At 49.6% G+C, this 20,345-nt stretch overlaps 1 protein-coding gene across 4 annotated transcripts in view; it reads left to right on the top strand.

Moving 5' to 3' along the window:
- The window catches only part of L3MBTL1 (L3MBTL histone methyl-lysine binding protein 1), a 41,223-nt gene extending 27,784 nt beyond the window's left edge, over positions 1-13,439 (top strand). For 2 of the 4 annotated variants that reach the window (XM_070801707.1, XM_070801708.1), the window contains 7 exons: positions 58-168; positions 891-1,005; positions 1,795-1,894; positions 2,068-2,405; positions 6,029-6,186; positions 6,609-6,671; positions 10,824-13,439. In XM_070801707.1, the coding sequence (XP_070657808.1) occupies positions 58-168; positions 891-1,005; positions 1,795-1,894; positions 2,068-2,405; positions 6,029-6,186; positions 6,609-6,671; positions 10,824-10,958 (1,020 nt within the window). In that variant the 3' untranslated portion in view covers positions 10,959-13,439. The remainder of the gene's footprint in view (positions 1-57; positions 169-890; positions 1,006-1,794; positions 1,895-2,067; positions 2,406-6,028; positions 6,187-6,608; positions 6,672-10,823) is intronic. The other 2 variants (XR_011570222.1, XM_019972431.2) reach the window with 2 other exon arrangements.
- Positions 13,440-20,345: the final 6,906 nt, after the last annotated feature.

The raw sequence follows: 20,345 nt of genomic DNA on the forward strand, positions 1-20,345 counted from the left end.
TGGGGCCTCAGCTCTGCTGAGCAGGGCCTTAGCCTGAAGACCACTCTCCCCCTGTAGCGACCCCCACACAGCTTCCTGGTCAACATGAAGCTGGAAGCCGTGGACCGCAGGAACCCAGCCCTAATTCGTGTGGCCAGCGTGGAGGATGTGGAGGATCATCGGATAAAGGTGGCTCTGGGCCCCTCGGGCTGGGGGAGTGGACAGGCCGATGGGGCAGGACTTCCGTAGACGGGGCTGAGGTCAAGGGCATGGCATGAGCCAGACTGCAGGGAAGCTGCATGTTGCAGGGAAGGGAGCTCTAAACTTGAGGCGGAAGATCTTGGGTCTCAGTCAGGTCTCATCTGCGACTTAACCTTTGTGAGTCGGGACAGATCCCGTCCCTTCTCTGAGCCTATCAGATGGGCCCATGAATCCTTGTCCTACCCAAGGACTGATGGGAGATGCCAGTAACTTCAGGGCTTCCCTGGTAGCTCAGCAGTAAAGAATTCACTTGCAGTGCAGGAGCCACAGGAGACACGGGTTCTATCCCTGGATCGGGAAGATCCTCTGGAGGAGGGCATGGCAACCCACTCCAGTATTCTTGCCTGAAGAATCCCCATAGACAGAGAAGCCCGGTTGGTAGGCTGCAGTTCATGGGGTCCCAAAGAGTTGGACATGACTGAAGCAACTTGGCATGCATGCATGCCAGTAACTTCATAGGTGGAACCCTTGGGAAGTGTGGTGGTCGAGATGGATTATTGTGAGGTTGGCTCCTTTGTTCTTCCAATTCAGGATCTTGCTTCTGACAGGCCCCAGGGATGGGGAGAGCCTCCTGGGGCCTGGAGGACCTCCCGGCCTAGCTGGGCTCCATGAGGAACACCTGACCTCCCGGGCCTTTCTTTCCTCCCCAGCTCCACTTTGATGGCTGGAGTCACACCTATGACTTCTGGATTGATGCTGACCACCCTGACATCCACCCGGCAGGCTGGTGCTCCAAGACGGGACATCCCCTGCAACCTCCTCTCCGTGTGTACCCCTGGGGCACTCTGACCCTTTCCTCCTGATGTCTGACCCTGCCCCCGAGCTCTGGCACCACCTCCCTTCTATAGTATGCCCACAGTAAACTCTGGGATCCCTCATCCTCCCCACCCTGGGGAGGGTCTCTGTCACACTGAGCAGTGCTTCTGGCCTCCTCAGTTGCTGGGTGGGGGACCTGGAGGTGTGAAGGGCCAAGCTCACTTGGGAGCAGATGCTTCGGAGGTAGTTGTGCCCTGAGGAGTCTTCTCAGCGTCCAGCAGAGCCACGCAGAGCATGCGCAGTGCTTGCTAAGGCATCGTGGCTCCCTGCATCAGATCCTGCTCCCCGCTGCCGGCAGGGCTTGGAGGTCACCCGCATCTGTTTCATACGGGGCATGGATCCTTCTCAACTGTTCTCCAAGCATAGACAGAGACTAAAAAAATAGTCCCCAAAGTCTTGGGGTTGAAACTGAGAAACGAGAATAACATGAATCTGGCTGATGTAGCTTCTGGGTGCAGCTGTGTCCACACCAGCCCCAAGGTGATCGAGGGTGCTCTTCTTTCCAGAAACAGAGGGTATGGCCTACAGGTTTCCACAGTGTATATGAGAGGCAAGCCCCCATTCCCCCGTGAGGGACTGATGTCCATTCGCAGGAAGTGGCGTCCCAGCCTGGCTCATGGCCCCTGTACCTGGGAACTGGTTCCTAGTGCTGACCTTCCCTACCTTCCATGTCCCTTCCCCCAGGCCCACCTCCACCCCCCAGACCCCATGCTGACCCTTTTCTGCCTGCTCCTCCAGAATCCAGAGAGCCCAGTGCTGCCTCCCCCACGGGCTGTCCCCCTCTCAGCTATCGGAGTCTGCCACACACCAGGACCTCCAAGTACAGCTTTCACCACCGGTGAGTGAAGGGCTCCCGCTCAGGGACCCTCAGGCACTGCTCAGAGGGGGTCTGTCTTGTACCCACCATGGGTGGCCAACCAGGGCCCACCCGTCTGCTCTCCCAGTGGAGCCAGGCTTGGGAAGAGCCAAGTGGGACCAAGCAGCTTCATCTCAAACCTTCTTCTTTTTCAGGAAGTGCCCCACTCCTGGTTGTGATGGCTCTGGCCACGTCACCGGCAAGTTCACAGCTCACCACTGCCTCTCGGGTTGCCCCCTGGCCGAGAGGAACCAGAGTCGGCTGAAGGCAGAGCTGTCGGACACAGAGGCCTCAGCCCGTAAGAGGAACCTCTCGGGCTTCTCCCTAAGGAAGAAGCCTCGCCATCACGGCCGGTGCGGAGGGCAAGGGTGCGGAGCCTCAAGTCCTCCGAGGCCAGAGCAGGCGCTGAGTCCCTGCCATGGGCCCGGCTCCTCTCTCTCCAGGATCGGGCGCCCTCCAAAGTACCGGAAGATCCCACAGGAAGGTTTTCCGAGTGAGTCCTGGGTTATTTGTTCCCTGTGTCCTCCACCATGTTCACTGTGACAGCTTAGCTATTGGTGGGAGGAGTCACCAGGGGGACACAGAGTGGGAGAGGCTGGGGGGCAGGTGTCGCAATACTTGGAGACAGAGAGCAGTGCCGAGACACAGCATGGGGCCTTGAACGGCCTCAGATGCTAGCCCCTTTCTACCTCAGGCCTTGCTGTGAGTCTGCTGGCAAGATGCAGAGCCTCTCTGGGCTCCTGGTCACCCTCTGTGAGGCGGGATGATGCCCCAGCTCTGCTTTTCTCAGTCTTGGCTTCCCGGGAGGGAAGTCATGGCCATTACTTTCTAGCTGTGTGACCTTGAGCAAGTCACAGCTCTGAGCTTCAGTTTTCTCACTTGAAAACATGAATAGTACCTGCCTTTCAGGTGTCAGTTACCTGAAAAAATAGTGGCTACTGCACTGCCAAGCACCTGCTGTAGGCCAAGCACCGCTTCAGCCGCTTTATCTTTACCGTCTCGCTGACGCTCACAAGCGGTCTGCAACATAGATGTTGTACACCTGGTCAGCTTCCATTGTAAGGCCGTGTTCTGACTGCCAGAGGGCGCTTGCCTGCTGTGTTCATTCCAGAATTATCCTGAGAACTTGGGAAGTCTTTCCATGGACAAGGCTGTGTTCCGGATTAGACTGGGAAGGACTCACCCGAGTCCTGAGACACTTCAGGGACAGGGCAAGGGACAGCGCCCAGGCCTTTGACCTCTGGGCAGGGCTTCCCTGTTCCATCAGCTGGCTGGCTCTCGCAGAGGGGACACTGGTCCCTCTGGATTTTGTTCCTTCTCACGCATCCGAGGGTAGGCCTCCTCAGTGTGGATCTGCTGGAAAACAGCTCCCTGGGGAAAGCTGCCTGCCTGGAGAGCTCAGGACTTGGCTGTGCTCATGGTGCTCATGGGGCCCTCCAGGACCTGTGAGTGTCAGTTCTTGGAAAGAACGAGGAACCACTGTGATTTCCTTACACACCGCTTCATCTTCTTTTTATTTCTTTTTAAAATTTATTTGGCTGCACCGGGTCTTAGTGGCAGCATGTGAACTCTTAGTTGTGGCATGTGGGATCTAGTTCCCTGACCAGGAATCGAACTCGGGCCTCCTGCATTGAGAGCTCAGAGTCTTAACCACTGGACCACCAGAGAAATCCCCTCAATCAGTTCGTTTTCAAGTTGGGAAACTGAGGCCCATGTTAAGTGAGGTGCCCAGCATTAAAAAAACAAGTTAGTAAGGAACTGATTCCAAGTCCAATTTGTGGTTTCTATTATACTGCGTTCCCCCTCTTCCCTGCCCTCACGTTTCCACAGTGCCTATTCAGCACAGAGTTGCTAACTTCTAATAATAATGCTCTCAACTAAATGTTTGTAACCCCCCAAACGCATATGTTGAAACTTCATCCTCATCCTATTTGGAGTGGGGCCTTTGGGAGGTGATTAGGTCATGAGGATGGACTCCTCATGAATGGGATTAGTACCCTCCTAAGAGACCCCTTGCCCCTTCTGCCATGTGAGGACACATTGAGGAGATGGCAGCCTGGGGGTCAGGAAGTAGGCCTTCACTACATACCCAGTATGCTGGTGTCTTGATGACTTTCAGTTTCTAGTATGAGAAACACATTTCTGTTGTTAAGCAAAAGAAAAAAAAAAAGAGGAGCTATAATAGATGTTTAGCAGTTAGATAAGATACCACCCTGGTGGTTCAAATGGTAAAGAATATGCCTGCAATGCAGGAGACCCAAGTTCAATCCCTGGAAAAAGGAACGCAACCCACTCCAGTATTCTTGCCTGGAAAATCCCATGGACTAGAGGTCTGGCGGGCTATAGTCCATAAGGTCTCAGAAAGTCAGATAAGACTGAGCAACTAACACACACACACACACACACACACACACACACACTAGATATTTTGCAGTTAGATAAGATACTGCGGGCTGCCTACAAATGCTTCTGTCCTATGCTCTGGGGAAGAAAGATAAGGAGCTCAGCCCCCAGACTCCTCGCCAGGATACGTGGAGCACCAGATAGTGGACCTTGAAGAGGGACACTGCGGGGACAGGAGGCCAAGTGCCGGCAGCAGCAGCTGTCACGGGAGATCCAGGCTGTACCCTAAACGGGTCCTCTGCAAGGGCTGACTGGGCTGTGCAGCGGTTGCAAGCTCTGGGGTTGTCCTGAAGGCTGGGGCTCTTCAGGGTGTGGGTGGGAGCCTGGGTTTGGGCCAATGAGCAGACAGACAGCAGGCGGGCAGTTAGAGAAGAACCATCAGTGAGGCTGGAACCAGGATCCCAGAGGCTCTGAGGAGGATTGTGAGGTCCAAGGAGTCAGGGCAAAAGTCTGAAGTGAAGGGGAGGGACGGAAGGACACGGTGATGAGCAGGGTGGGCCTTGGAGAAGAGGGCAGCGGGGGGCCGCGTGCTCGAGAGTCTGGAATTAGCACCAAGTGAATAGGATAGAGCCGGCTCTCTTGGACTCTGGGCAGAAGCAGGCAAGCCCCCTGGGACAGTGGCCACGTGGCCAAAGGCCAGCCAAGGCAGGTTAGGTAGGCAGAAGCCAGGTTTGCCAGAGGCCCCAGAAGTAGACGAAGTGCAAGTACACAGCTGCCAAGCCCGGCCGAGGAGGAAGCCAGGTAGAGTAGGGTTGCTCACCAAAAGGTCGAGCCGCTTGGAGGCTGGAGGTTGGGAGCCAGGGGTTCCAGGAGCAGATGAAGCAGAGGGGCAGGCAGTGGGAATGGGCGAGTGGATCAGGGATCATCCTGGAGGTGCCAGAGTAGGCGGGGGGCAGGCATGCAGGGAATGAACCAGACTCGGCTGGGGACGTAGGAGGAGGAGAGAAACTTAAAGCAGTGGCATCGGCTGGGGGGTTCACTTCAGACAGGGCAGGCTGGTTCTCCCCACCACCGCCACCACCCCGCCACGGCATGCGGGGATCTTAGTGCCCTGACCAGGGATCAAACCTATGCCTCCTCTCATGGAAATGTGGCGTCTTAGCCACTGGACCGCCAGGGAAGTCCCCTGGGAAGTCTGACTGCACCTCAAACAGAATCCCCCTGAGGCTGCAACAGTCAGGGCCCAAAAGGACTTAGCAAACCAAGGGCAAACAGGATGGGCATTTGATGTCCAGGCTGAGGGTACGGCAACCCACTCCAGTATACTTCCCTGGAGAATCCCATGGACAGAGGAGCCTTGCGGGTTCCAGGCCGTAGGATCACAGAGTCGGACACAACTGAAGCGACTGAGCACACAGCACACTGAGGTGGCCTGGATATCAGGGGCCATGTGGATGCAGGGTCTCCAGAGAGTGCTGTTTCCAGGATGCTGCTGCAGCTCCAGGAGAAAAGAGCATCCTTGCGGGGCCCAGCTGCCACAGCCTCGGGGGAGGGTGGGGTTTTCCTACACGGTCTGTAACATCAGGGCCAAGTGCTCGGTGAGGAGTTGGGGGATCTGCCTCACCCCCTTGGCTCTGCAGGGCTGTCTGAAAGGGGCCACGGTCCGGCGTCCTCTGCCAGCCAGTCTCCCAGGTGGCCTGGGGACGAGCGGGCTTTGGAGGGAGGCAGGTTGGTCCTTGGCCCTGGCCACCAGCCTCTGCCTCTGCCTTGCAGCACTGACCGCTGATGTCACACACCAGTCCCTCTTCATGTCGGCCCTGTCAGCCCACCCTGACCGGTCGCTGTCCGTGTGCTGGGAGCAGCACTGCAAGCTCCTTCCCGGTGTGGCGGGCATCTCGGCCTCAGCAGTCGCCAAGTGGACCATCGATGAGGTGAGGGGCAGGGACCCGTCCCTCTTCCTCTGCCCCTCCTTTGCCCTCACTGCACCCTGGCAGGAGGGCTCAGGAAAGGGCCCCATCAGGTGGAGCCCCATACCACTCCTGACTCATCATCCCTCCACAGCCTCTCCCAGCTGCCCAGTGGGGCTGCCTGAGCACCCTTTGATAGGCCTGTCCTGGGGATGGGGAGGGGGGCGTGCCTCTAATCCGGCAGGAGAGACCGGCTCAGCCCAAGGCCTTGGGAGCAAGGGGCCTCACCTTGGGCCCCCAGCAGCACAGAGAGTCAGGATCCTCTGGGGCTGCTAAGAAAAATTACATTGTCAGAGCCCAGGAGGCACCAACACCAGGCAGGGCCACCTCCTCCCTCCTCTCCAGAGCCCCATGCCCTTGGCAACACGTCTCCTTTGGTTTCCAAGGTCTTCGGCTTCGTTCAGACCCTGACAGGTTGTGAGGACCAAGCGCGGCTCTTCAAGGATGAGGTGGGTGCTCGGTGCAGGGTGGGGACCGAGCAGCGTCATGGTCCTTGAGATGGCAGGGCGTGAGCACTGCCTCCAGCTGGGGAGGGCCTCTGTTGTCCCACCTGAGGTCAGGGGGTTCCAGTCACAGTGACCCACGTCTTTGGGGAAAATCTGGTACGGATGACCACAGCCTAGCTTGGGAACCCAACCCTCTGTGTTCAGACTGTCAGCGGGAAGAGAAACTGTCCCAGAAACACGATTCCATTCACTCCTTTGCTCTCTGTGCAAACTTAGCTTCTCTAATGGCAGCCAATTAAAATGTATTTTGACTGACACGACTATCGCTATTTACTGCAAGGATGCTAACACACACTTAAAATTAAGACCCAAAAGCTTACCAAAGATGAGAAGCAGTGAGTTGTAGGTGAAAGACCACTAGCTTCGTGGGCAGGTGGGTGTGAACCCTGGTTCTGCCGGTTAGAGGTCTTTTGAGTCTGCGTCTCCTCATCTGTAAAATAGAGAGAAGATGGGTATAATGATGACTACCTTGCAGGGCCACGCGAGCACTGGAATTGGTGAGTGGGTCCTGGTACCAGAACGGCAAGTGTGACTACGTCACTAGTGTCTGTATACGGCCACAGGCCCGAGATAGGGAGGGCTCGGTCAGTGGTGGTTCTGGCTTTCACTGTGTAGTTGTCCTTCAACAAAGAGCTTTATCATGACTCTCCTAATTTGTAGTTTGAAATCGGAAGAGACCTTTTGAGTTTATTTAGGAATTCCTTCCAAAGACTACACGTACCTCCTCCACCTAAGAGAGTATAGTCTCAGCTCCCCAAAGATGCCGCTTCCAGGTGAGGTGCCGGAGAGAAAGAAGTCTCCTCTTTCCCAGGAAGCATCTCTTTATCCAGGGCCAGCACGGCCAGTTTCTTCATCGACCCTTGGGCGGTGGCCCTCCCGAACTCCTCTCCATCTGAGTGCTTGCCTTCTTGGTTCGTGATTTTCTTCTTGGACTGTGTGTGTTCAGAGCTGTGCCCTGTGTTTCAGATACCCTCTGATCAACACAGAACGCACTGGGCTGCTGATCCTCTGGGTGGTCTTTCCTTTTGTTTTTAAAAAGACTTTATATGTTTTCAGAGCAGTTTTAGGTCCACAGCAAAATTGAGAGGAAGGTGCAGAGTTCCCGTGTACCCCCGCCCCATTATCAGCATCCCCCATGAGAGTGGTCCCCAAGAGAGTGGTTACACCTGATGAGCCGACACCTAGGTTTTTTTAATGGAGGTGAAATATGCGTGGAGTGAAATGTACACACACATATGTAATTATACTTCTCAAAGCTATGATTCTACAGGTTTTGTGAAATGTATACACCCTGAACCCAATATGTCAATCAAGATATGAAACATCCATCATACCAGAAAGTTCTTTCTTGACCCCTGTTGTCAGCTCTCATAGACAACCGCTGTTCTGATTTCTAGCTCCATAGATTAGTTTTACCTGTTCTTGAACTTCATGTTAATGGAATCATACAACATATACTCTTTTGCATTTGTCTCTTCAGTGGAATGTTTTGGAGGTTCATCCACATTATGTGTAGCTAGTAGTCAGCTCCTTTTTATCCCGAGCAGTGCTCTGTTTTATGAATATCCCACAGTTCTCCTGTTAATGGACATTTGGGTAGTTTTCTTCTTGTCCAGATTTGAACCCTATATTTTTGTTGGCAATAGTTCGCACGAGCTTTATTATAGCCACGTCATACCAGCTTGGAATTCATGAAAGCCCCCAGGTTGCCCCTTCTGTCAATTGTCGACTATAGTCTAACCAAATCTTCCAGTGTGTTACTTGTACTGCTGGAGGGTTTTCTTTTTTGTATTAGCCTTAATGTAAAACTTTATGTATCCCTATTAAATGATCTCTTGCTGGTTTCATAGTCTCATTATTTTAAAGCTTGAATTTTGTCATGTCTAATATTAATAAGGCTTCCCATCCTTAGACAACTTGTACTAAGCCTTCTATCTTCCACCAAGTCTTCTCTGCACGTGTTTAGTGAGACAGAGCAGAAGGTGTATCACCCACTAGAGATCTTCCTTTGGGTGATGACAGGTTGTAAATCAATGCTCTTTGAGTTAAGAGGCTTAGCCAGCCACTTAACTCCAATCACTCCGGAGTTTGGTCCTCGGGCTTTCTCCGCTTTTTAGGAGGAGTTGTCTCTCCCTTGAGCATCTGCTGTGTATTTCAGTTCAGCATGATCTGTGATGCAAAAAAGCAATGCCAAAGGGGGAACAGTGTGCTGGTAGCCCACTGGCATCCAGTAGAGTCTACCCAGGGTAGACGGGGACTTCTGCAAGGTCTGAGGGTTGCCTTCTCCGGGGTCTGGTCTACATCATCTGTCATCCCCAAGGAGGATGCTGCTCCAAGGAATGGGCTTTCTCTGGCTGAACTGATGCTTTGTGGGACATAAGTCAGGATTCGTTCTAGTCGGGACAGACCAGTCATTAGAGGAATGCTTCATGAGTGAGAAATTGGATCTGCTCCAATTTCAGATCAGTGGTCTGATGGGTAGCCTATCCAGTCTGGTGATCAGCACCGGTGGTCCTAAGGAAAGTCTGCGCAGTCCTCTCTTTGTCCCCTTTATGGTAGCTGTTGGGTATTTGTTCACCAAATAATTATTGATATCTGTATGTGCCTGGCCCAGCATAACGTGATTGAGGGCCGATTCCTTAGTCTTTCTGCCTTAGTTTCCTCATCTGTAATATGGGGGTAATACTGGTACTGCTTCCGAGAAGTGTGGTGAGGATTATTGAATCAGTTAATGCACCACAAGTGTTTAAGAAGAGTGCTGGGCTCATAAGGAACACCATAGTCGTGTTGTGTTTGCCGTGAACCATAGGAGGGATGGTGCCTCTTTGATAAAGGGGTCCTAGCCTCAGGAGAGGGAGTTCTTCAAGCCAGTGGTGGGACCAGGAGCCCTGTGGCCCTCCTGCCCAGAGGCTCCCGAGCCCAGCCCAGCCCACCTGCCAAGAGACAAAGCCCTTGTACTTACCATCCCCCCTCCTTGCCCCACCTTCCTCCCTCTCTGGCTCTCTTCAAATCCTACCCTCCTCCTTAACAGATTTTCCCCTTCCCTGTCTCTACTTATAACCTCGTCCCAGAGAATTAACAATTATCAACCGCTTTCATATTTGCTTCACCTATTTTTAGGTGAAGTAGCTTTAAGTAAAGAGTGGACATCATGACCTTTCAGCCCTGAGCCCTTCAGCACGCATCTCTTAAAGACTAAAGTCTTTTTCTGCATAACCAGCACCTTGTCATCCCACTGAACAAATGGGCAATAGCTGCTTTATATCACTTGTATTCTGCTGTATTCAGATTTCCCTGCTCGTGCCTGGAATATCTTTTGCAGTTGGTATTTTTGAGCCAGGACCCAAGCAAGCTTCACACAGTTGATCTAGATCATCACGTCTCTTAAATATCTTCTGTTCTAGAATAGTTGCCCTCTGTTTGTTTCTTTTTTCACAACACTGACAACAGTCTTGGTGAATGTGAACTTCTAGACTTGTCTCATTGCTTCCTTGAGGTGTCATTTAACTAATTCCACTCTCCCCTGTGTTTCTTATAAACTGGACATCGGGTGCAGAGGCTTGGTTAGATTCAAGTTAGATCTCTCTCTCTTTTCCTCTCTTCCTTCCCCACCCTGCCCTTCCTTCTCAAAAAGAGCTCACAGGTAACAAGGTAGAGCTTAGCCTACATCACATGGGATTGCCCGCTGTGTCTGCTGGTTTACTATTCACAGCACTCTCATAGACTCGTGGGTTTATATGAGGACAGCAACAATGGGTTCTTAGAAGCCCCTGTCAGTGAGGACGCAGAGTGGTTTGCAAATACACTCTGAAATCCAGACCAGCCAACCAGAAGAGAGAGAGAGACTGTGTGTGTGTGGACACGGGGAGGCCAGTGGATGTCTTTCTTTCCTTCTCTGTCCCCATCGCTGTCTTCCTTTTTTCCTCCCTCCCTTCCTTGTCCTTTCTCCTTTTTCCTTCCTCTCCTCGCCTTCCGCCGCCCCTCCCCACACCTGTCCTTCACGCCCATCTTCTTTCTCCCTCCCACCCCCCACGCATCACCCCAACCCTCCTCCTTCCCCTCTCCGCTTTCCACCTCCCTCCCTCGACCCCTCAGATGATTGACGGCGAGGCCTTCCTTTTGCTGACACAGGCGGACATTGTGAAGATCATGAGCGTCAAGCTGGGCCCAGCCTTGAAGATCTATAACGCCATTCTCATGTTCAAAAACGCCGACGACACCTTAAAGTGACTGCCTCAGGGCTGGGCCCTCCCTCTGCAGCTGATGCTTCCTTCCCAACTTGAGTTCCTACCATCCCACCTGTGGACCCCCCCACCCACCCTCTGGCCCTTAACCGGGGTGGTCCTTCTCTCCGGGGCCACTTCCTGCAAGGTACAGGGGAGCAGAGGAGCCCTGGGGAGGATGGAGTCCTAGCCCCCTGAGTCCTGGAGCTCATCTACTACCAGGCACACCAGTGAGGGTGTGAGCGGGCCACTGGAGCGTTACTGATGGCGAAGGTTGAAGGTGCCCCACCAATGACGGCCCCACCTCTCCAGCGACCTGTTTCATCACCAAAGGGTCTTTCTCTCAGCAGTTAAAAAAGAGTCTGGTAGAACGGGAGTCCTTCAGCCTGAGGCCCTTCTCTCTTCGGCATCTCTCTGTGCTTCCCCCCCACACCCCCGCCCCGACCCCACCATCTCCTTTCCTCCTTCCAGGAAGCCACCCTGCCACAAACACATTTATTCAAAACAGCACCTCGCCTGTTTCTGTCTGCTGGTTTTGTTGCCCTCATTCTGCTGTCTGGTTTTCCCAGACATTCCCAGAGGTATGTCTTCATAGCATCCACTGAGGGCTGTGGGTGCCTTTCTGTCTCTTGCCCAGAAGTGGGGATTCTGAGCCAGGATGCCTTCAGCATCCAGTTCTGGGATGTTCTTCAGGTCCCAGTTCTGGACCACTTGGTATTTGAGCTAGGTAGCCGAGGCCAGCCCCCGGGTACATCAGATAATCCCGGGCCATGGGCCTGCAGGGTAGCCGGCAGACGTGGAGGCTCTCAAAGCAGAGCAGAGCATCCTTCCCTGCCGCCGTGGGTCTCAGCCAGTGTATTGCCCAGGAGGTAAGGGCCCCATGCCTGCCAGGCCTTTTGCCATGGGAATGTCTGCCTGGCATGCACTCTGTCTCTTAGATGTCTTGGTTTTGGGAAGTCTTACGAAGACTCTTAAAAAGTGGGATTTGGGAAGAAGATGAATTCCTCTAGCTTTGAATTCTCCATGTCCCTTAAGCTTCTCTTACCACCCTCCATCTGTCTTGCATTGCCAGCCGGATACCTGCCATGGCTCTGGGATTTTGACCTTTCTGTCGAAGTGTGGCTCCACTGAGCCCCTGCCAAACCTGCCTCCCAGCCTACAGGGGCAGGGGGCAGAGGCCGCACACATGGAGGTGAGGTGCCACCGCCAGGCTCTTGTGGAGCCCGGGGCCTCCCCTGGACCCCTCATCTCCGCCACATGATGCATACGTGCAGATGTGCGTTGGACACTCTCAGATGTGCTTGTCAGGGTGCAGACATGAAGCTTGATGTGGGAAAGTGTCAAGGGCTATTATTGTGAAAATATGAAGCTTTATCTTTGGGAAACCCAAAGCTCTGTTGATTACTTGCCTCGGCCCAAGAGAGGACCCTTTCTCACGGAGGCCCGGGTAGCTGGACCAGGGCAGCCGTTCAGCCCCCTGCTGCACTGCCACAGGGCTGTGGACGGACCTCAGAGACACCACCTTCCCGGGAAGGCTTGGCCCGGCCCTGCCCTGGGCAGGGGGCTGGGTTTACCGAGGTTGCACAAGCGTCTCCTTGCTCAGGAGTAAGGAGGAGCCCGTCTGAGCCTCTCTGTCCTGGTTGCTCGGGTGTCACTGAAGCCCACCAGCTCCATGGCCTCGTCTGCTCCCCCATGAGACTGCAGAGAGAGCTCGCTGACTCTGGCGTGAGAAGACAGCAAGCACACACAGCCGTGCTGTGGGGCCTCTCCACTTCTAAGGAGCACAGCTGGGACGGCTGAGCCACGTGGGTCTGCCCTCCACTGTCCTAACCCTTGTCTACGGGAAAGACAAGATGGACCAGGGGCCTTGGAGAAAAGGGCCCCCAGGCCCCCGAATTTTGAGCCTCAGCACTGTCTTAACGGGAAAGAAACCAAATCATAAAAAAAAAAAAGGGGAGGGGATAAGAAATCTGCCTTCTGTCCACCCCACTGGTTCTTCACCCCCTCCCTTTGCCAAATGAAATCATTACACCATGACCTGGGCACACAGTGAGGGGTGAAGGGAGGGAGTTGTCACCCCTGTCCTGTGCCCTCCAACCTGCTCTCCAGCAGAAAAAACCACCATACTTTGGCCCTGGCAGCCTCTCCCAGCCCTTGCCCTGGCTTAGGACAGCCAGACGCTTTCTGTTTAATTTCTGAAGCAGAGAGAATGATCCTAGAGTTGGAAAATGAAGCCTGTTTGCACTTTCATTCACACACACTTTGGTGGAGTTATGTTTTTTTGTACTTGCCTTGTCAGAGTGTGCCTGTGTGTGTGTGTGTGTGTGTGTGTGTGTGTGTGTGTTCATGCATGCACGCAAGCGTGCGTGTTCTTTAAGAGAATCTTCTGGTTAAAGATAAAGTCACTCTTGAGAGGAAAATTTACAAATAAAATGTGGTGTATTTTGTCAGTGTGTTGAAACAACATAAATAAACTTGAAGACCAGGATGGTTTGCTGTCAGAGTCTTTCTATTTTCATGGTCAGAGATCCAGAAAGCACAAAATGAATTACCGTTCCATCAATGGAGAGAATAAAGCATTCTTTATTGTAACATAATAAGCTGTTAGAGATCCTAAAGCATCTGATTTTTATTCTATTTTAAAAGATAAGAAACAGGATAAAGATAGATGGCTGTATTAGTCAACATAATGTAAACAATGGGAACCCCTGAGCATAGTGTGAAAATGACCTGATCCTTGATAGTTTATAAACGGTCAAGAGTGGAAAATTCAATCAAGCCTCCAGGTTTTCTGGGGTTTTTTTGTTATTTGCTTTCTGTTCTGTTTTGCTGTGCTGGGTCTTCGTTGCTGTGCATGGTTTTCTCTAGGTGCAGCGAGCAGGGGCTACCCCTAGTTGTGGTGCGTGGGGCTCTCGTTGCAGTGGCTCGTCCTGTTGCAGACCACGGGCCCTGGAGCGCACGGGCTTCTGTAGTTGTGGCTCGCGGATTTAGTCGCTCTGCGGCTTGTGGAATCCCCCCAGACGAGTGATTGGTGTATGTACCCTGCACTGACAGCCAGATTCTCATCCAGTGTACACCAGGGAAGTCCCTCCAGTTTTTTTAAATGACCTCTAATTGAGGGATGGGGAAATGTCAAGGTGAGCAGTTAGAATTTGTTAAAGTTCCCAGAGATGGTGTGAGCAGATGCGGAAGTGGCAGCAGTAGTCCATCACATCACGCCAGCAACACCCTTAATTCCTTGGCTCTGCTACTCTTTCAGACTGCTTGGCTAGAAGAATACCAACCATGGAGCTGCCTAAGAGCCCATCTTTCCCACACTTTAACCAGGAATTTATCTTATTGAGCAAGTTGGAGCCATGGTGGACTGATGTTCTTTGGCTTCAACACTTAGGGCTGCCCAGGAAGCAACTGGAATTTGGGGCGGGGATGAATTAACTTTGACTTCCCTTTACCTTGCTCCTCAAACCTCCTACCCCATTACCTTTCACTTTGTCTCAGTAAATGTCTTCACCATCTATGTCACAGAGAAAACGGAGGTCATCAGAAGGAATACCCCACCTTCCTGCCACCGTATATGCCAGTCCCCTCCTACCTGCATCCATCCTTTCCTGCCTATCACAGTGGAAGAACTGGTCCTTCCCTTTGTCTGAAGTTAACCATCTACCAGCCATGGCTGCTATAAAAGGAAAAGAAATGGTATTGATAGACAAATAAGGACTTTTGGAAATTTCAAATGTGATTGCAGAGATAATTCAGCACAAGGGTTGAAAGATTAAGTTGATATTGTCCCAAAAGTAGAATAGAAAAAGAGATGAAAATGGGGAAGAGTAAGAAAATTAGGAGGAGAAGGGGATGACAGAGGATGAGATGGTTGAATGGCATTACCAACTCGATGGACATGAGTTTGAGCAAGCTCTGGGAGTTGCTGATAGACAGGGAAGCCTGGCATGCTGCAGTCCATGGGGTCGCAAAGAGTCGGACACAACTGAGAGACTGAACTGAACTGAACTGAAGAAAATTAGAGGACTAACTAGAAATCCAATATACGACTAATAGAAATGCCATTAATAGAGAACAGATAAATTATTATAATAAAAAGGAACTTAAAAAAGGAAATTTCACAGAAATGGGAAGATCCCACTACATGCCCAGGCCAGTGGATGTAAAAGGAATGACACCAAGCTATATTATTGTGAGATGTCAGAATAATGAGAACAAAGGGGAGCTAAAAGCTCCCAGAGGAATAAAACAGGTCATATCCAAAGGAACATTAAGTACAGTAGCATTGATCTTCTCAATAGCTATGCTGGAAGCAAGAGAAAAGAGAGCAATGTCTTCACAACTTCAAAGAAAAATTCTGTGCCCAGTCAAGCTGTCAATCAAATATGAAAGCAGAACATTTTCAAACATTCAAGGTTTCAAGCTTTTACTTCCCATGCACCTTTCCTCAGAAAGCCACTGGACAATGTGTTCCATCAAAATGAAAAGAGTAAATCAAAAAAGAGAAAAATCCCAGGAATTCAAAGATATGTCTTTTCAACATAAGAAAATCAATCTATATAATATTCCACATTACTGGAATGAATGGGAAAGTATATGATCATCTCGATTGATATATTAACAGAAAAGCCATTTGACAAAAATCCAACACCGTTTCACAATAAAAACTGCCAGAAAACTAGAATAGAAGGAAACTTCCTCAACATGACAAATGGCAAGACAATATTCATGGGTAGGAAGACTTAACATTGTTAAAACATCAATACTTGCCTGCAGTGATCTATAGAGTCAGTGTAAACTCTGTCAATATTCCAGTGTATGTTTTTGCAGGAATATATAAGCTGATTCTCATATTTGTATGAAATTGCAAGTGGCAAAATCTTGAAAAAGAACAAAGTTGGAGGACTCAGACTTTCTGGTTTCAAAACTTACTACAAAGGTAATGTAATCAAAATGGATGATACTGGCATAAGGGCAGGCATAAAGAACAACTGAATAGAACTGAGAGTCCAGAAATAAACCCGTATGTTCATGGCCAATTGACTTGTTTTTAATCTTTAGCAGTACTGCTCGGCATGTGGGATCCTGTTTCCTCTATACCAGCAATTGGTGGAACTGGTGTCTGCTGTATTGGAAGTATGGTATCTTAACCACTGAACCTCCAGGGACATCCCAGCAACCAAATGATTTTCTTAAATTTTTGTTTAAAGCCAATTGGTTTTTGATGAGTGTCAAGTCCATTCCATGGGGAAGGAACAGGACACTGAGATTTCCACTTGTGAAAAAGTGAGGTTGGATGCCTATCTTACACTCTATAGAAAACTCCAAATGGATCAATGACCCAAAGAGCAGAGCCAAAGCCATAAAACCCTTGTAAGAAAACGTAGAGGTAAATTTTTATGACCTTGGAATTGACAGTGGATTCTAGATATGACACCAAAGTGCAAGCAACAAAGGAAAAATCAGACAAGTTGTACTTCATCGAAATTAAAACCTTTTGTACATTGAATGAAAAAGGTGAAACAACAGTCTACAGAATGGGAAAGAATATGTGCAAATTACATATCTGATGAGAGTTTAATATCTAAATATATAAATAATTCCTAAAAACTAAACAACAAAAAGACCATCCAAATAAAAAAATCGCAGAGCACTTGACTGAACATTTCTCCAAAGATACACAAATAGCTAATACACACAGAGATGTTCAACAGCATTAGCATTAGAAAAATGCAAATCAAAACCACAATGAACTACCATGTCACACCTACCAGGACCACTATAATAAAATAAAGGAAAATAATAATTGTTGGAAAGGATGTGAAGAATCTGCTGGTTGGGTGCAGCCACTGTGAAAAGTTTGGCACAGTTTGGCTCCTCAGAAAGCTAAATATAGAATTACCATTCTACCCAGTGGGCTTTCCAGGTGGCGCTAGTGGTAAAGAACCCGCCTGCCAATGCATGAGACATAAGAGAGACAGGGGGTTTGATCCATGGGCCAGGAAGATCCCCTGGAGGAGGGCATGGCAACCCACTCCAGGATTCTTGCCTGGAGAATCCCATGGACAGCTACATGTTCTCTGGCCAGCTATAGTTCATGGGGTCGCAAAGAGCTGGACATGACTGAAACGACTTAATACACACACAGCACATATTACCCAGCAATTTTACTCCTAAGTGTGTATATAAAATGGAGAAGGAAATGGCAACCCACTCCAGTACCCTTGCCTGGAAAATTCCATGGGTGGAGGAGCCTCGTAGGCTACAGTTCATGGGGTCACAAAGAGTCGGACACTTCACTTTCACTTTTCATACATCTAAAAGATTTGAAAACAGATTATTTTTATGCCAGTGTTCATTTAAGCATTATTCACCGTGTTCAAAAGGTGGAAGCAACCCAAAAGTCCATTAATAGATGAATAGGTAGACAAAATATAGATGAATAGATAGACGTGTGTGCTAAGTCCCTTTATTCGTGTCTGACTCTTTTCGACCCTGTGGACTCTAGCTCGCCAGGCTCTTCTGTCCATGGGGATTCTCCAGGCAAGAATACTGGAATGGGTTGCCATGCCCTCTTCCAGGGGATCTTCCCTGCCCAGGGATTGAACCCACATCTCTTATGTCTCCTGCATTGACTGGTGCCATCTGGGAATCCTTGAATAGATAGACAAAATGTGGTAAATCTATCCATACAGTGGAATATTATTCAACCATTAAATGGACTAAGCAACATGGATGAATCTTGAAAATATTACACTAAGTGAAATAAGGCAGGCACAAAAAGACAAATATTGTATGATTCCACTTACATGAAATATCTAGAATAGGCAAATTTATAGAGACAGAAAGTAGACTGGAGGTTACCAGGGGCTGGGTGAAGGGGGAATTGGGAGTTATTGCTTAATGGCCACAGAGCTGTGCTTAGGGGTGATGAAAAAGTTTTGGAAAGAGATACTGATGATGATTGCACAACACTGAACGTACTTAATGACACTGAATTGTCCACTTCTTAATGATTAAAATGGCAACATAGATTTAACCACAGTTTTAAAAGTTAAGAATAAAAAAGAGGACTCCCATAGGATCCAGGAAATAGGACATCCAACAAGAAGAGGGACAAAGAAAGGGCTTCTCCGATGGTTCAGTGGTTAAGATTCCACATGTCCCCTGCAGGGGGCATGGGTTCATCTAATTCATGCTATTTAGGCACGTGGAAGTATTAATAAAATTCTGCATGCCACATGGCACACTCAAAAAAATTTTTTTTTAATTTTTTAAAAGGAGAAAGACAAAGGGGATTTCCAGAGTGATGGAAAAAGAAGGGCCAGGCTGACAACTGAGCCGTTGTCCAGATGAAAAGAGAAGGATGAAAATCTCCAGGAAGGATGAGAAAAAAAAAACAAACAAACCCAATGAAATTGGCCAAAAAGTTCATTCAGGTTTTTCCCTAAGATATTACAGAAAAACTCAATTGAATTTTTTAGGCTAACCCAATATTATTGCATTAGGAGGCTATTTTCAGCTTTATCAAAGAGTTTGAGAATGATTTGCATGTGTGTTTGTACAGGTGTACAATATATGCAGACGTGTTCATTGAATATTTCAAACAATCAAATGAGACAATGACCAATTAATTTTAGAAAAAGCAGAGGTGAATGTTTGAAGGGGCGAGATGGAAATATTGTAAGGAAACCACTTGAGAACTTCTAAAAAATGACAGATGGAGGGAATCTCAGTATAATCATGCTATTTAGATACATGGAAGTATTAGCAAACACCAAAGGAAGCTCTGTGACAGCCTAGAGGGGTGGGATCGGGTGGGAGGTGGGAGGGAGGTTCAAGAGGGAGGGGATGTATGTATACCTATGGCTGATTCATGTTGATGTGTGGCAGAAACCAACACAATATTGTAAAGCAATTATCCTTCAATTAAAAATAAATACATTTTTAAAAATACCAAAGGAAGCAGTTAAAGTGCATTCCTTGTCCATGAGGAAGGAGATGGGGAACAGACCTTTCTCATTATCTGCCTCATAGTCCAGCTCCACTTTTAAAATTCTGTACATTTATCACTTTCTGAAAATCTTTTTCTTCTAAAAGAAAAGTAAGTGGGGCGGGAGCTGGGGGGCCTCATCTCTAGCCTGTGTGTGAATTCTGTTGACCCAATCCACATGGGTAACAGGCTTCTCAGTTCTGACCCCTGAGTTCCCTCTGCCTATGGATGAATCTGCAGGTGTGAGAGAGTATGTGTAGGTGGGGGTATTGGCGGGAGTAGGGATGGGGCGGGACAGATAAAGCAGGGAAAAGTGGGCCGAGGGATTCCAAGGTGGAGGGAGTGTTCACAGAGGTGGATTCCCATTGGTTCAGACTGTTTCCCCTTCTCATCCCTGAGAACAAATCTTTGACCATCACATCCAAGCTACAGAAGCCAGCCAGCTGAAAGAGAGGATACAGGGAGGTTGGGAGGGGAAAGAAAAAGGAAAATGAAGGGGGGACGGGGGATGCCTTCCTGCCATGGCCTCAGGGCAGGAGTGTCCTTGGCCATTTTCTGCAGCATCTTTGAGAGGAAAGGGCAAGTTTAAGCACCACCGCTGATAGTGTGTCAGTTGGTACAACTTTTTAGAGTAACTTGGTAGGTAGGTCAAAATGAACCCAGAACTCCCACTTGCAGGAGTTACCAGGGAGAAACACTTGCCAAGGTCACATGATATTAACAGAGATATTCTCTGCAGCCTCCTTAAAATTACTGTGATTTTGGTTAACAGTCTGAGTGTCCATCAGCAAAGGAACAGAGGACGGAAAATAGTAGTGGGGAAATTAATCCCACCTTTAGGAGTGTGACACAGCGAGGCATGCGGGATCTTTAGTTCCCCGACAAGCCCGTGCTCCCTGCAGGAGGAGTGTGGAGTCCCTGATACAGATATTTTTAAAATGTTGTATGTGTTGACACGGGCTTCCCAGATGGTGCTAGTGGTAAAGAACCCACCTGCCAATGCAGGTAGACTTAGGAGAGTTCCATCCCTGGGTGGGTGAAGATCCCCTGGAGGAGGGCATGGCAACCCACTCCAGTATTCCTTCCTGGGGAATCCCATGGACAGAGAAGCCTGGCAGGCTGCAGTCCATGGGATCACACAGAATTGGACATGACTGAAGTGACTTAGCATGCAGCACGCACACATGTGTTGACACAGAGAGCTGTGTGTGAGGGGGAAAAGCGAGTTGCTGAACAATATGTACAGTATAGTCCATTTTTGGGGGTGGGATGGATGAGATATGCAAATGAAGGTGTAGGCAAAAGTCTGGAAGAAAAGTCACCTTTGAGTTAATAGCAGTTATCTCTGGAAATGAGATTGAAGATAGGCTGGAGGAGAAGTTTTCACTTTTTATTTCAAGG

Source organism: Bos indicus, chromosome 13, assembly GCF_029378745.1.
Source record: "Bos indicus isolate NIAB-ARS_2022 breed Sahiwal x Tharparkar chromosome 13, NIAB-ARS_B.indTharparkar_mat_pri_1.0, whole genome shotgun sequence".
Lineage (NCBI taxonomy): Eukaryota > Metazoa > Chordata > Mammalia > Artiodactyla > Bovidae > Bos > Bos indicus.